The 13,254-nt window shown below is 31.7% G+C and overlaps 2 protein-coding genes across 3 annotated transcripts in view; both read left to right on the top strand.

The window, feature by feature from the left end:
* The first annotated feature begins 683 nt into the window (after positions 1-683).
* Positions 684-8,231, top strand: LOC130817940 (stomatal closure-related actin-binding protein 1-like). 2 transcript variants are annotated; one of them, XM_057683926.1, is made up of 13 exons: positions 684-938; positions 1,478-1,776; positions 2,247-2,375; positions 3,794-3,886; positions 4,129-4,269; positions 4,804-4,872; positions 5,595-5,678; positions 6,110-6,290; positions 6,625-6,741; positions 6,874-6,932; positions 7,073-7,207; positions 7,534-7,683; positions 7,792-8,231. In XM_057683926.1, exons 2-13 carry the CDS (start codon positions 1,498-1,500, stop codon positions 7,834-7,836), a joined length of 1,482 nt encoding a protein of 493 aa, XP_057539909.1. In that variant the 5' UTR covers positions 684-938; positions 1,478-1,497; the 3' UTR covers positions 7,837-8,231. The 2 variants fall into 2 exon arrangements, with proteins under 2 accessions (XP_057539909.1, XP_057539910.1); XM_057683927.1 differs by lacking the exon at positions 684-938 and having other exon boundaries at positions 1,638-1,776; positions 2,150-2,375.
* A 3,723-nt stretch (positions 8,232-11,954) lies between these two features.
* The window catches only part of LOC130818594 (two-component response regulator ARR18-like), a 2,638-nt gene continuing 1,338 nt past the window's right edge, over positions 11,955-13,254 (top strand). The window contains exon 1 of the mRNA XM_057684757.1: positions 11,955-12,081. Within this exon, the coding sequence (XP_057540740.1) occupies positions 11,955-12,081 (127 nt within the window). The remainder of the gene's footprint in view (positions 12,082-13,254) is intronic.

The following is a 13,254-nucleotide window of genomic DNA, read 5'->3' as shown; positions in this document are numbered from 1 at the left end:
TTTAATTTTATTTCTTCTTGATCATAGTAATCAATGGGCACGATATACTAAATATGATGATGATGATTGAATTTTATTTTTGCAAGTCATATACTTTTTTATTTATTACCATATATTCATACTCATTTGTCCTCCTCGAATTGCATCTAAGAAAAAGTGAGTAAATTTTAAGAAAGTGATAATAATGATAAAAGAGAATGAATTGTCTGGATGAAATTTAAAAAGTGTTAAAATGTATGGATGAGATTAAAAGAAAGTAATGAGCCATTATCCAAAAAATGAAAATAATGCAAATTAAATAAGACAAATTAAAATTGAAAATGCTGCAAATTCAATAAAACACAGATATTATTTTTTTAAAAACACATTATATTTTTCTTTAATGCTAATTCAAAGAGACGAAGAGGTTGGTAATTTCGAATAGCAATATGGATAATACTTCCATGGTATTCTACTAATTCTAGTCAACTGTTTGAATAGGGCTAGTTTGGTTCAATGTTTGTATCTAATCATCCAATTCCCACACAAATCAAGCTTTAATTTAATCAAATAATAACAATTAAACTATGAAAACAAAAGTGATTATTCAATTACATTCATCATCATGTGGGTCCCATCATGGAATTTTTGAAGTTTCAAGTAAAATGAAGTAGTATTCTCAATTAGACTTTTGTTTGTGAATATTCAACCAAGTTTTCTTTAGCTTTTTAATAGACATATTTTACAGTGAGAGGAAGGAGGAGAGGTAATTAGCTTTTCTTTTCCCCTTTTTCAAAAAGCAAACATCTTTCTTGACACAAATAAACCCCTCTCTTTATCATTCAAACCCATTTTCATTTTTTTTTGATAATCAAGTTTTTTACTTGAATTTGACCTTGTTGAAAATTTCAAAAAACCCTGAAAAACCCATTTAATTTCTTCCTACATTCTCATGATCTGTAAGTTCAAAATCCCATCTTTATTTTTCTGTTTTGACTTTGTTATTTTGCTTAATTTGTGCCTTTTAATTTCTATGGACAATTGGGTACTTGGATGCTTATGTTCTTTTCTTACATTATCTTTAACATGAGACAATTTTGTTGGAAACTCTTGTGTTTTGATATGTGTTTGCTTGCAATTTGTTGGAATTGCTTCGAGTTTAGTATTTTAGATTATTTTTAGATGAATAATAAATCAACTATTTGAATTAATTTTTTCCCATTCATGTAAATTTTGGTGAAATGCTACAATGATGATTAGTGCATATTTTAGTTCTATTGGATTGATTTTATCTCTTTTAAATTTGGGGATAAAGGACTAAGAATTGGGGAGGCTAATCTGAGTAATGTTTAGTTGATTATTTATTACTTTAGGGTTTGAGTTTGGTGAACTCTGACCCACATTTTCTAGCTTTAGGTTGATAAGTCTTTGTAATTTAATTCTGTTTATTGAGAGAATTTTTATGTTGTGACATGGTATTTTACTTGATGAACTACAGAATTGTGAAAATTAGGCATCATGACGAGATTGACTCGTGAATTTGCTACAATGCAAAAGGAAAACATCCCAGCTGTTTCAGCTGATGTGCAGTTTTTATCGAGTCGATTTCCTAATTACAAGATAGGTGCTGATTATAAGGTTTTAGAGAATAAAGACGAGCCAAAGATGTTGTCAATGAAAGAGATTGTTGCTCGCGAGACTGCAATGTTGTTGGAACAGCAGAAACGTCTGTCAGTTCGTGATCTTGCTCACAAATTTGAGAAGGGACTGGCAGCTGCTGCCAAGTTATCTGAAGAGGTCTATCATTGCTTACATACCTTCACTTTTGTTTCTACAATTTTCCTGTTCTTGATAGTAGTGTTTGGTTGTATAAATTGCTTTTTATATTTGTTGTCTGTCAAGGAGCCAACTCAACCAGAAGCTTAAGCTTTTAGTCGAGTTGGTCCCTTGACATGATATCAGAAGTCAACGTGACAAGAGCTTACGAGTTCGAATCTCAACCACTCCTCATTAAGTGGAATATTCAGCGCCTATGCGCATCCACACTTCTAAGCCAATGGGCTCTCGTGTGAGGGGGTGTTAGAGTGTATAACATATCCTGGGGCCTCAACCATTAACTTAAGCATTTGATTGAGTTGCTTCCTTGACATTGTCTTATGCTGTATGACAGCTATGGAGCTTACAACAGCTGCTTATAGCTTGACATATTCAATATTCAAAATCTAGAGATGCCTAAATGTGGACCTATATATGCTATTGGAATACAGGACAAGCTTAAGGAAGCTGCTTCTTTGGAGAAACATGTTCTTTTAAGGAAGCTTAGAGATGCCTTGGAATCCCTAAGAGGTCGTGTGACTGGTAAAAACAAGGGTGATGTAGAGGAAGCCATTTCCATGGTAAGTTTGACAAAAAATTGACCCTGTTTCTGATATTTAGCTGTATCATCCAACTGAAATTCGATAAGCCTTTTCTATAAGCAATTGGTGTTATACAGTAAAACAGATTTTAATGTCTGCCTTTTTGAAGCACTTGCACTTCTACTATTTTATCTGTCAATATAAGTTTGCGTTTTTGTTTTTTCCTTATGATGTACTGTCAAGGTACAATCATCAATGTTCGGCGAATAATTGGGCATTAAGCGACAAGGATATAGGAATGTCTCATCTTCGATTGTGTATTTAACTATGTTTTGGCACCAATATGTTCTATTCCTATAGAATTTAGCTTATATTGACTATGTTATGTATTGGTCATAAGTGTTCCAGCCCTAGGAACAAAGGTTGAGCTAAGATGATTTATGATTTACCAATTAACCATGACTAAGTTTTAAGAGGTGATTAAATTTTAAGGGGTGACTAAATTTTGTGGGGAAGATGCTGTTTTGCATAAATGTACAAGAGCCTTGAGAAAGATCTTTCACACTAGAATGTTCATGCAACCTACATTTTAAGGCTTACTTTACAAACTAGGCGTGACTAAGTTTTAAAAGGAAAATAATGTTTTTCGTAAATGTACAAGTGCTTTGAGAAAGATCTTTAGTGGCAGAATGTATATTGTGAGCTACATTATAAGGCTTACCTGATTTGTTATGAAACTTTTCTGATTAAGGGATCACTAATTTTCCTGGGAATTCTTCTGGGGAATTAAGTGATCAGCTTTATGAATGCAGTTAATGTGGGGAATTAAGGTAACTGACAAACAAGAAATATACTCCTTCCACATCTTTTATTCTAGTTTTAGTGCAAAAGAGAAAAAATAGGCTTATGCATCTGAATGTGCAGTTCATTTTCTTCTTGGTCGATAAGCTTGGAACTGCCTGACTCAACCCAAGTTGGGTATGGATTTGTCAGTTTGGTGTAGGTGTCTCCCCTCTGTAGATACCAAGAATCCTACTACCCCACCTTCTTAAGCTAGTCCAACTAAATAGATTTTGGAGCTTTTTCCACCACAGGAAATGAGGAAACTGAGGATCCAACGACCTACTATTAGCACAATTCAAGTGGCGCTGTCGAGCAAGGAGCATTTTACTGGTTTATAGGCTTATGTTTGTTCATTAGGTTTTAGGAATTAACATAAATCTAACATCTGGATTCGTGAAACTGCTGGAACACAATGTGCTTCAGATTAGCAAAATTGTTAAACCTAGTAAATGTATTGATTAAACTTGTAAAAATGGTAGTGTTGCTTTTGTTTCACATTAAATGGATTGATTATCACCTCAAAAAAAAGGGGAACTTGGTTTTTATTTGTGTTAAAGATAAAATTTTACCAAATGTTTCATATTCGAGTTTGCTGATTCTTTATCTTGATCCAGGTTGAGGCTTTGGCTGTTCAGTTAGCCAAAAGAGAAGGAGAATTGCTTCATAAAAAGGAAGAAGTTAAAAGGCTAGCTCACTTTCTTAAGCAGGTATAGGCCTCGTTAATTTAATGACTTACCTATTTGTTGAAAGTTGATACCTGTTGATGATCTTCTGATTTAAATACTATGTCCGTCGGTTTTCAGCTCTAGCAAATACTATGGCCATAAGTTCTTAGCTCTAGTATATAGTATCCAAAAAATTGTTTGATTTTTGGCTTCCCAACAGGAAGCATAATTGCGCTAATCTGCTTATAATTGATCACTTTTTGTTTTTTTTTTTTTTCAATTAGGCTTCTGAAGAAGCAAAAAGGCTTGTTGAGGAGGAAAGGTCTATTGCTCGTGCTGAAATTGAAAATGCCAGAGCAGCTGTTCAGCGTGTTGAAGAAGCCATTCAGGAGCATGAGCAAATGTCGCGCGCTTCAGGAAAACAGGTACTTAATGTCACTGCCAACTCCCCCTCCCCTCCTTGAGCGCACTTAAATTTGTGCATTATTATATCCTCACATTAGTTTTCTTTTGTCTGTATTTCATAGTTGTCTAGCACCTCATTTTCTTTATCATGCTTTTCGAATTAACACTGCTCAGCTTTGCCAGTGTTTATTATTCTATATCATTTAATTTTAGGTGATGTTTCTTCGTCCCTTTGAATTAGCATCAAAGAGAAGTAAAGTGTTTTTTTAAGGAAAATGTGGATATTTTGTAATAAATGAAGAGATTGAGTAAATTGTGTGGATGAAAATTAAAGAGTTAAAATGTATGCATGGAATTGAAAGAAAGTGATGAGCCATTGTCTATAAATAGAAATGATACAAAATGAGTGGGATGGAGGGAGTAAGGATTATTGTCCTAGATTTGTCAACTTATTTATTTGTGTTAAGCTTGTGATTTTTGTAGTTGGCACGGTGGATTGTAAAAGTATGCGGTTATGCTGTTGTAAGAATTCTAAATTTTCTGTGTATCGTCAGGAATATGAAGAGTTAATGAATGAAGTTCAAGAGGCTAGACGCATCAAAATGCTTCACCAGCCTAGTAAGGTATTTTCCCTTGAATTCTATTGTTCTAGGCCTGTACTTTTTTTTCCTCCTTCGTCCGCAAATGTCATGATATGTTCAAATTTTATTGGAATGTTTATCAATTCTATAGGTTACATCCACAAACCTATTGTTTGATGCATGTTTATTGTAAGCCAACCTTTATTCCTTTTGTAAGATTCTCAAATGGCCCTTTACCCCCGTGTCAAGGGTCTTCTCACAATAAGCCATGTGTTTAGTGTCTGTGTACTTGTAAAGGGGAATGGAGGGAGAAGCATAACCGAGTGTTCTCACTGAACCGAAAGTATGATATTTATCATGTCATGTGATGGTTTATTAAACCATAACTGGCTGTCATATGGAAACCTTACCTTTCTCATGATTGTTGTACCAATTAGCATTTCATTCACTTTCCTTGCACTCGTCTTTGCATTGAGAGTGATGATTAATAAACACTCGTAAACATAGTACAAACTAATTGTAAAGGTATTTGAGGCTACTGTGATAACCGGAAAACCATGCACATTGACTGCGAAAGTGATTTCACAATCTTTATTGCGCAATCACAATCACATTTGATATTTTTACTATGCTCATTAATCTTTAAAGGAGAACACTGTATTCAATTGGTAATGCCTTTATGTAGTCACCTTGCTATGAAATATTGATGTTTGTATGCGGGTGATGTTTGCTTCTGAATCCTGATATCATTGTCATCATTGTAGGTAATGGACATGGAATACGAACTTAGAGCTTTAAGGGCCCAACTTGTGGAGAAGTCTAAGCATTCTATTCAGCTTCAGAAGGAGGTATTATGGTTTTATGTTTCTCATGCTGTATCATTTGTTGTCCTTTGTTGTTGGAGCGAAAGACTTATAGTTTGTTGTTTAAGATTATAGTGTAACATTGTATAGTATCTCCTAAAATCATGTGAAATTTTTATATTTGTGAAGTTACAGTTGCTGTTTGCTATCAAAGGTCAATCAGAAAAAACCTCTTTGTTATAAACCTAGATAGGGAAGAGAGAGAAATAAAAATTTAAAAGATAATGTCTGAAAATTCAGCATTACGAGAATTTCACTTTGGCAGAAACCATAACCTATTTACCTCTCGTTTCAAGTAGAATTAGTTTGAAATTTTCATTCCACAATTAAATATTTAAGGGACTTGCTTGTGTTCGCTTGCCACTTTTATTATCTCCTTCGCTAGCAACTCAAAAATTTGAATCTTCTGCTTACAGCTTATAATGAAGAAAAAAATTGAGGAGGAAATGTCTAAACTATATGAATTGGATGGGCAAGAGCGATTGGGTTCGTTTTTGCGGATCCAGAAACGGTCTGATGAGGCTGCAGAGCTCTCTGAGTGCTTGATCCAGTGGTATCGAATATCATCCGACAGTGACAAAAAGGAGCCTATTTCAGGTATCAGTTAATATATTTCAGAGGAGCATTGATGGTTTATCTTAGGCATATGCAAAGGGGATTCCGTCTAGCGAAGAAAATTCTTGCAGCTTTTTAACTTGCACTATTATCATTTATTCTCTTTTTCTAAATTTGTTTCTATTTCTCCTATTTAATCATCTGATCCGCTCCTTCCAACCCTCCTTTTTTCTATTGGCCGTTTGTGTGTCTGCTTTTTTGAAAACACTCTTGAAATCTTATCGATGATGGCCGTGTTTATAACTCACAAGTATGGTGATTCTTAACGACTCAAAAACCGATAGTAATTTGCATTTGTTGTTGAATCGTATCCCAGGGGCAAATAAACAAGTTTACGCTCCCGAGCCATTTGATGTTGGACGAACCTTGCAGGCGAAAATCACTCTAGATGATGGGAAAGTCTTTGTATCCACCACCGGTCCTATTGATCCTGGTTAGTTCACGATCCTAATTAATGGCATAATTGTTTTGAATCCGACTTGCTAATGCACTTCATTGAGTACTTTTCTCGGTCAAGTAACGCAACGGATTTATTCTAAATTGGATTGCATTTTTTTCTCATCAGCACCAGGTTTGGGAAGCTATGTTGAGGCTCTTGTGCGAAGACATGATACTGAATTCAATGTAAGAAACTTCAAATTGATGTACTATGTCGCTGCTAACCTAAAAACGCAGTCTCCGAAAGGTTCAGAAGGATAGACTTGCCAAGTGGAAGGAATTTCGGAGTTTGTCATTTGATCTGTTTTTTGTCTTGAACTTTACAGGTAGTTATCACGCAGATGAATGGCGTGGATCAACCGTCACAATCTATCCATGCTCTTCATGTTGGAAAGATGAGGATCAAGCTTTGTAAGGGAAAAACAATGATTGCCAAAGAGTACTATTCCTCTGCCATGCAGGTGAACTTCACAAAATCTATTGACAAGGCTTTACAAGTTTATGCTTCTTCATTGTCAAGTTGCACGACACCCGTTTCTTATTGGATAGAAGTTCAATTAAATTTGTCTCGATGCATATCTTCAATGCATCAAATTTATATAACTTTGGCATGCACGCAAATCCTAACATGTTAACTAATTAGGGCTTGTTCTCGTCGACATAAGGTCGAGTTTATTAAGGTCTAGTCTGGTCTGGTCTAACCTCATCTGATTTGTTGTAATTTTTCCCTATTGATTGAGAAGCTTTCGTCGCGTGTAATTGTGCTTTTCATATGCCAATCTTTCAGCTATGTGGGGTTAGAGGTGGCGGAAACGCTGCAGCACAAGCAGTATTCTGGCAAGTAAAGCCAGGCTTGAGCTTCATCATAGCATTCGAATCAGAAAGGGATAGAAACGCAGCCATTATGCTGGCCAGGAGGTTTGCTTTCGACACTAATGTAAGTTCCATGCTTCTAAAACCAAACACACTCTATTCATAAACTAAACTTATGCTCGCAGTTTCGCATTTTATGACACTCTAAAGAAAAATATGCTCCTTATGGCAGATTATACTCGCTGGTCCTGGCGATAGAGCACCCCAAGGGTCATGATAACTCATAAAAACTTGCATCTCCTTGACATTTTCGCTAAGTGTAATTATTGAAGCTCGGTAATGTATTGTATATTATTAAGCTTGTACTAATACAGGGTTGTAGTAGAGGCTTCGTCTATGTTGTGTGTGAAATTTTTATGTGCGCACTAGTCGCCAGTCGCCACCGTCTCCCTTCCCTAACCACAAGAGCATCCATTTTTTTTTGTTTGCTCTTCTTTTTTCCTGCCTTGTTTTAAGGAAATCCATAAGTTGTATTATTTTACTTGCATGTATTTTATTATTCTTGAAAATTTTTAACCCTTATTAAGACAGAACTGACAGTCTCTGATTGAATGATGTATTTGTGAGTGTTTGTTAATTTGGAACAGAAGAAATGAAAAAAAATTAGTTGAATTGTTTTGTTATTGTTGTCGATTCTTTCCATAAAGTTTAAGCACAAAAACTCACAAGAGATTGCTTTATTATGAGGCCGATATAAATTAATTGGTTAAAACTCAAAATTTTTTTGACTTTATAAGGTGTCAATAGTGATGTTAAAGTGATTAATTTCAATTTAAAGTAAATTATGAATAGATTAATTAAAATAAAAATTTAATTTAGACCTAAAGTGGTCAATTCTGACATTAAAATGGTTAATTTCTACTTATAAGTTTATAATCTTAAATGGATTAATTATTTTAATGTCTTTAATTTCGACATTAAAGTAATCAACTCAAATCTCAAAGTGAACAATTATACTTATATATTGATTATTTAAATGATCAGTTATAACTTTAAAAAATCAATTTTAATCTTACTAATTATGACTTTAAATTGATTGGTTTCTAATTGCATAATGTAAAAAAGTATAATTTGACTGATTGGGCTATTAAGACAGTCTCTCACACAACATGCTCAAGTAATAATATGCGAATTACAGCCTTATAGTTTAGCACTTTTGCAAATTATAGCCTTAATACTCTGGTGACCGTAATTTGCAAAAAATAAACATTGAGGCTGTAATTCGTAAAAGTGCTAAACGTTAAGGCGATAATTCATAAAAGTGTTAAACGTTAAGACTGTAATTGACAAATTATTCTTAAGGAAATGTCGTTCTTTTGAAACTCTTGCATTTAGTTTGGCTTTCAGCATGGTCTTGTACTCTTGTTGACGTACATAACCCACAATCACAAAGCACAAAATGTTGCTTTACTATTCTTATCCAATCCAACTAATACTAATATTTGTTTATTTTAAATTGAATTGAAAATTTAAAAATTGAAATGAATGATTATTTTTTTTGTGCTTAAAATGTTCAAGTTTGAACTGAAAAATGAAAAAATTGTAAAGGGATTAGCTTGATAGTCAAGTTATGAAAAATTAAGCTAATTATTACAAAATTATGTGACTCATGTGACATCATGAGTACTTGAATATTTTATTCGTTTTTTTTTAAATTTCTTTTATGATTTATTTTGTGATGTTTTATTTGTTTTGTACTACTTATTTTTATATTTAAAATTAGATTTATCACTCTCTTTTATCTTTTTTTATATATTTTAATTTTTTAATTTATCTTTATAATTCAATTTTTCATTTAATTTATGAATAATTATTCATCTTTCTTATAAACATTTTATTTTTTCTTTAATGTTAATTATAAAGACTGTATGGAAGAAGCAAAGATGTACTCTCAAATTGAGTTCGTAAAACCTAATTACTCACGCTTTTGGAGGAAACCCCTTTTTCTAAGTTTACTTTTTAAATTTTATTCTGGGAAAGGTAATTTCAAGTTGAATGATTACATTAGATTGATCATCACAAATTTGTTTTACGTGAATTCATAATAATTTATTGAGTAATTGGTGTAAAATGTAAATCATTGTATAGGTCAAGTGGCGAGCAGCCACCGCAATGCTATGTGATAGGAAATTCCCAAGCAAGTTAAAAGGAAAATTTTACCAGGCGGCAATTAGACCTGCTCTGCTATATGGGACCGAATGTTGGCCTGTAAAGAAGATTTCGAACATAAGATGGAAGTTACAGAAATGCGTATGCTGAGATGAATGTGTGACACACATTGATGGATCGAATTAGGAACCAAGAGTTTAGGGACAAACTAAGGGTAGCCCCTATATCTAGAAAAATGCGTAAAAATAGATTGATGTGGTTTGGACATGTACAGAGAAAGATTTTCGATGCCCATGTGAGGAGGGTAGAAAGCATTATAGTTGAGGGTAAGAGGAGTCGAGGAAGACCCAAAATAACTTGGGATGAGCAAATAAGAGTTGACTTGCATGAGTTAAACCTCTCTGCGGATCTAACTAGGGATATGAGTAGTTGAAGACGCCATATCCATGTCTTAGATTACTGATGTCTTCTTAGTTTACCTTTTAGTGTTCTTAACCTCTTACTTTTCTCATTTCCGTTCTATTAGTTCTTTGTTTTCTTTTTGTAGTGGTTTCCCTTTATTTTTTTTAATTTTTTATAGGCCATTAAGTTATCTTTCATATGTATCTACGTCTCTTAATCTTCCTTGAGCCGGGAAACTCCTTTGGCCGCGCTCTCCTTTATGGGTATGAGTTGTCGCCGTCTTTCCTTCCCCAGACCCTATCCTTTATTTTCTATGAGCAGAAGATACTGGGTAGGATGATGATGATGATAGTGTAAAATGTAATTTTAAAATGACTTTTGCTCAAAAATATAAATATATAAGACTCGTGCAATACATGAATATATAAAACTCACGAACTATAAAAAATCATTACCTTTATGTGTACTAATGTTTAGGTCAGTTTTTATTGACTACAATAAACACAATTTCACAAAAAGTATTGTTATAATAATTTCGGAAATCTTTTCCAATCAAAGATATTGCTAATTAGGAATATTTTTTGTAAAAGTTTTTGAATTAAGTACACATAAAGACATGATAGTAGTAATTAGATTTACTTAATTTAGAAGATTCTTAAATAACAAATCGTGTCATTTATCAATTATTTTGGAAAATTAAATTCATATTTAGGGGAGCCATGACATATGGAACTATTTTTGTGGATAATAGTTGATTATATAACAATATTAAGAATCTAATTATTTTTAATTAATTGAAGTTAAATTAGGCAAAGTATTTATATAATTATTTTAACAATTTTATATATACCTAACTTAGAATTTGATATATTTAATTGGATTAAAAAATTATGATTCGAAAATAATTAAAAATAAAAAAATTATTTTATATATATTTTGTAGAAAACAGCAAAAAGAGATGGGAAATAGGCATAGGGGACGAAGGGAAAGGGATATTTTAATTTTTAATTTTTCATTATTTTATATAGGTTAGCTTTATAGTTAAGTGCATTTACTTGTTTGCCAACTCACCGTAAGAATCATATCGGTAGCAATCTATGGAAAGTTTAAAGCTGATTAACGGTAATTATTAATTAACATATGGAAATCTTTCATTGAATATACTTCAAATATTTACATGCCAAAAATAATATTAAGGGAAATTCTCGGTGTTTAATTTGAGTTTTTGGCTTTTTCACAAATATATTTTTTTTAAATTCGCGTGGAGATATTCAGCTTTCAACTTTTCAATATGATAGTCAAAATGTTAAGTTTTTGATTAGATTAAGTACTTATATTAACTGAATATGTGGTCAATTATGATGATTACGACTTTGTTTTTTGAAAAAAAATATCATTATATTTGGTAAAAATAATGCAAATTAAAAAAAAACCGTCCGTTTGTCTACCACGTGAAAAAATTATGAGGTTAAAATCACCACGTACGTGAATTTAAAAAAATGTTTATTACCAAGTAAAAAAAACAAAAATTGAAAGTTACACATAGAATTTCATTTTACTTGACTTCCTTAATGATAAAGATTCTTTTTTAATTTCCTGACTCATTTAAACCCAATTAACCCATTATTTTATTCTCTGATCTTTTCATATAACACTATGATTTCTTGTAGTAAGTTGCATATAATATGAGTTGAAGTGCTAAATAAACCATTTGAAATCAACATCCATTTAAGATTATTCGTGAAAGATAATACTTCACAATTTCCTTTTCTTTTCTTCCATATTCCATAAATATTATTATCACAAGAAAATATTGATCAAAAAATGGAGAATATTATCAATGTTAATAATAATTTACAATTTCCTGATGGTATGAGAGTTTTAGTTGTTGATGATAGTCCTGTTTGTCTCAAATACATCGCCGCCCTTCTTCTCAAATGTCGTTATCACGGTTCGTATTATTTTTAAATTACTTTTTATTTAGAGCAATTAGTGTAATTATTTCAACTAGTTATTTAATTAATGAATTGAATAAAAATGGTATATTTATTTTAATGGGGTTTTGCATATTTCATTAGTTTTTTTTTTTTTTTTTTTGAAGTGGTATTGAGAATAGGGTTTAGGACATGAATATTTTTTTTTGAAAGTGTTACTTGTTTGACAAGACTCCATTTTTCATTAGTTATGATTTGTGTTGTTATATTTTTATCAGTGTACAGTTGTACACTATGAGAGAAAAAAAGAACAAAAATGGTATTTTTATTTTATTCGTTTGCATAATGAGAGAAAAAAAAATGGAATTGTAAGTATTTTTTTGAGTAATTATAGTATTCCCACTGTTTTTTTACGTTTGTCCAATTTGAGTTTTTTACACTTATTAAGAAAAACATAATCTTTTATTATAGTGGGTATTATTTTAATTAGATAGTGGTGTAAAGTAATGATTGTATTGGAAGTATGAGAGAGAAAATTAAAATAAAACAAAATTTAAAGAAAAAAAAAATGAGTGAGAGAGTGAAATATAATAGATAAATAAAGGAGTGAGAGAGAGAAATGAGGGTATATTAGAAAAAAAAGATTTCAAAAAATGGAAAGTATTTTAAAATGGACAAACTTTTGAAACTACCCATTATAGTAAGGTGGACAAACTTAAAAGAACGAGAGGGCGTAGTAATTTTAATATATGTGAAAATGATATTATAAGGAAAACAATTTAAAAAGTGTTCAATATAGGATATTTGATTCATAATATTATTTCTATACTAATGAGATTGATGTATAGGAACAAACAAAAGAAGACAATTAATAATATTGTCATCTGATTTAAGAGTACTAAGAATGCAATTTTTTTAAAAAAAGTAAGATTTTGATTTAATAAATAAGTAAAATCTACAATTGACTGGAATATCTCTATGGGTATATTTGAATTCTTTAATATTATCTTTGTAAAGATTAGTAGCTTGATGTATTAATTTTGTGAAAATTCTTGATTAATTATCATTGAGTTGATGATTGAAAAATCTTTTTTTTTTAAATGGGTATGTTTGAATCAATTATCTTGTTACTAAATATTAATTAATTAATTAATAATGCGCATGAAGTTCATTATTTATTGCAAGTAAAG

This window comes from Amaranthus tricolor, chromosome 7 (assembly GCF_026212465.1).
Source record: "Amaranthus tricolor cultivar Red isolate AtriRed21 chromosome 7, ASM2621246v1, whole genome shotgun sequence".
Classification (NCBI taxonomy): Eukaryota; Viridiplantae; Streptophyta; class Magnoliopsida; order Caryophyllales; family Amaranthaceae; genus Amaranthus; species Amaranthus tricolor.
The sequence above is the reverse complement of the archived record's forward strand: the minus strand, read 5'-3'. Positions and strand labels throughout refer to the sequence as shown.

Bases quoted from the DNA above. Each gene is read 5' to 3' on its own strand.
- LOC130817940 (XM_057683926.1), top strand. From the start codon at position 1,498: ATGACGAGATTGACTCGTGAATTTGCTACAATGCAAAAGGAAAACATC. The intron at 3,887-4,128 runs GTATAGGCCTCG...TTTTTCAATTAG, and splicing joins TAGCTCACTTTCTTAAGCAG to GCTTCTGAAGAAGCAAAAAG. The intron at 4,270-4,803 runs GTACTTAATGTC...GTGTATCGTCAG, and splicing joins CGCGCGCTTCAGGAAAACAG to GAATATGAAGAGTTAATGAA.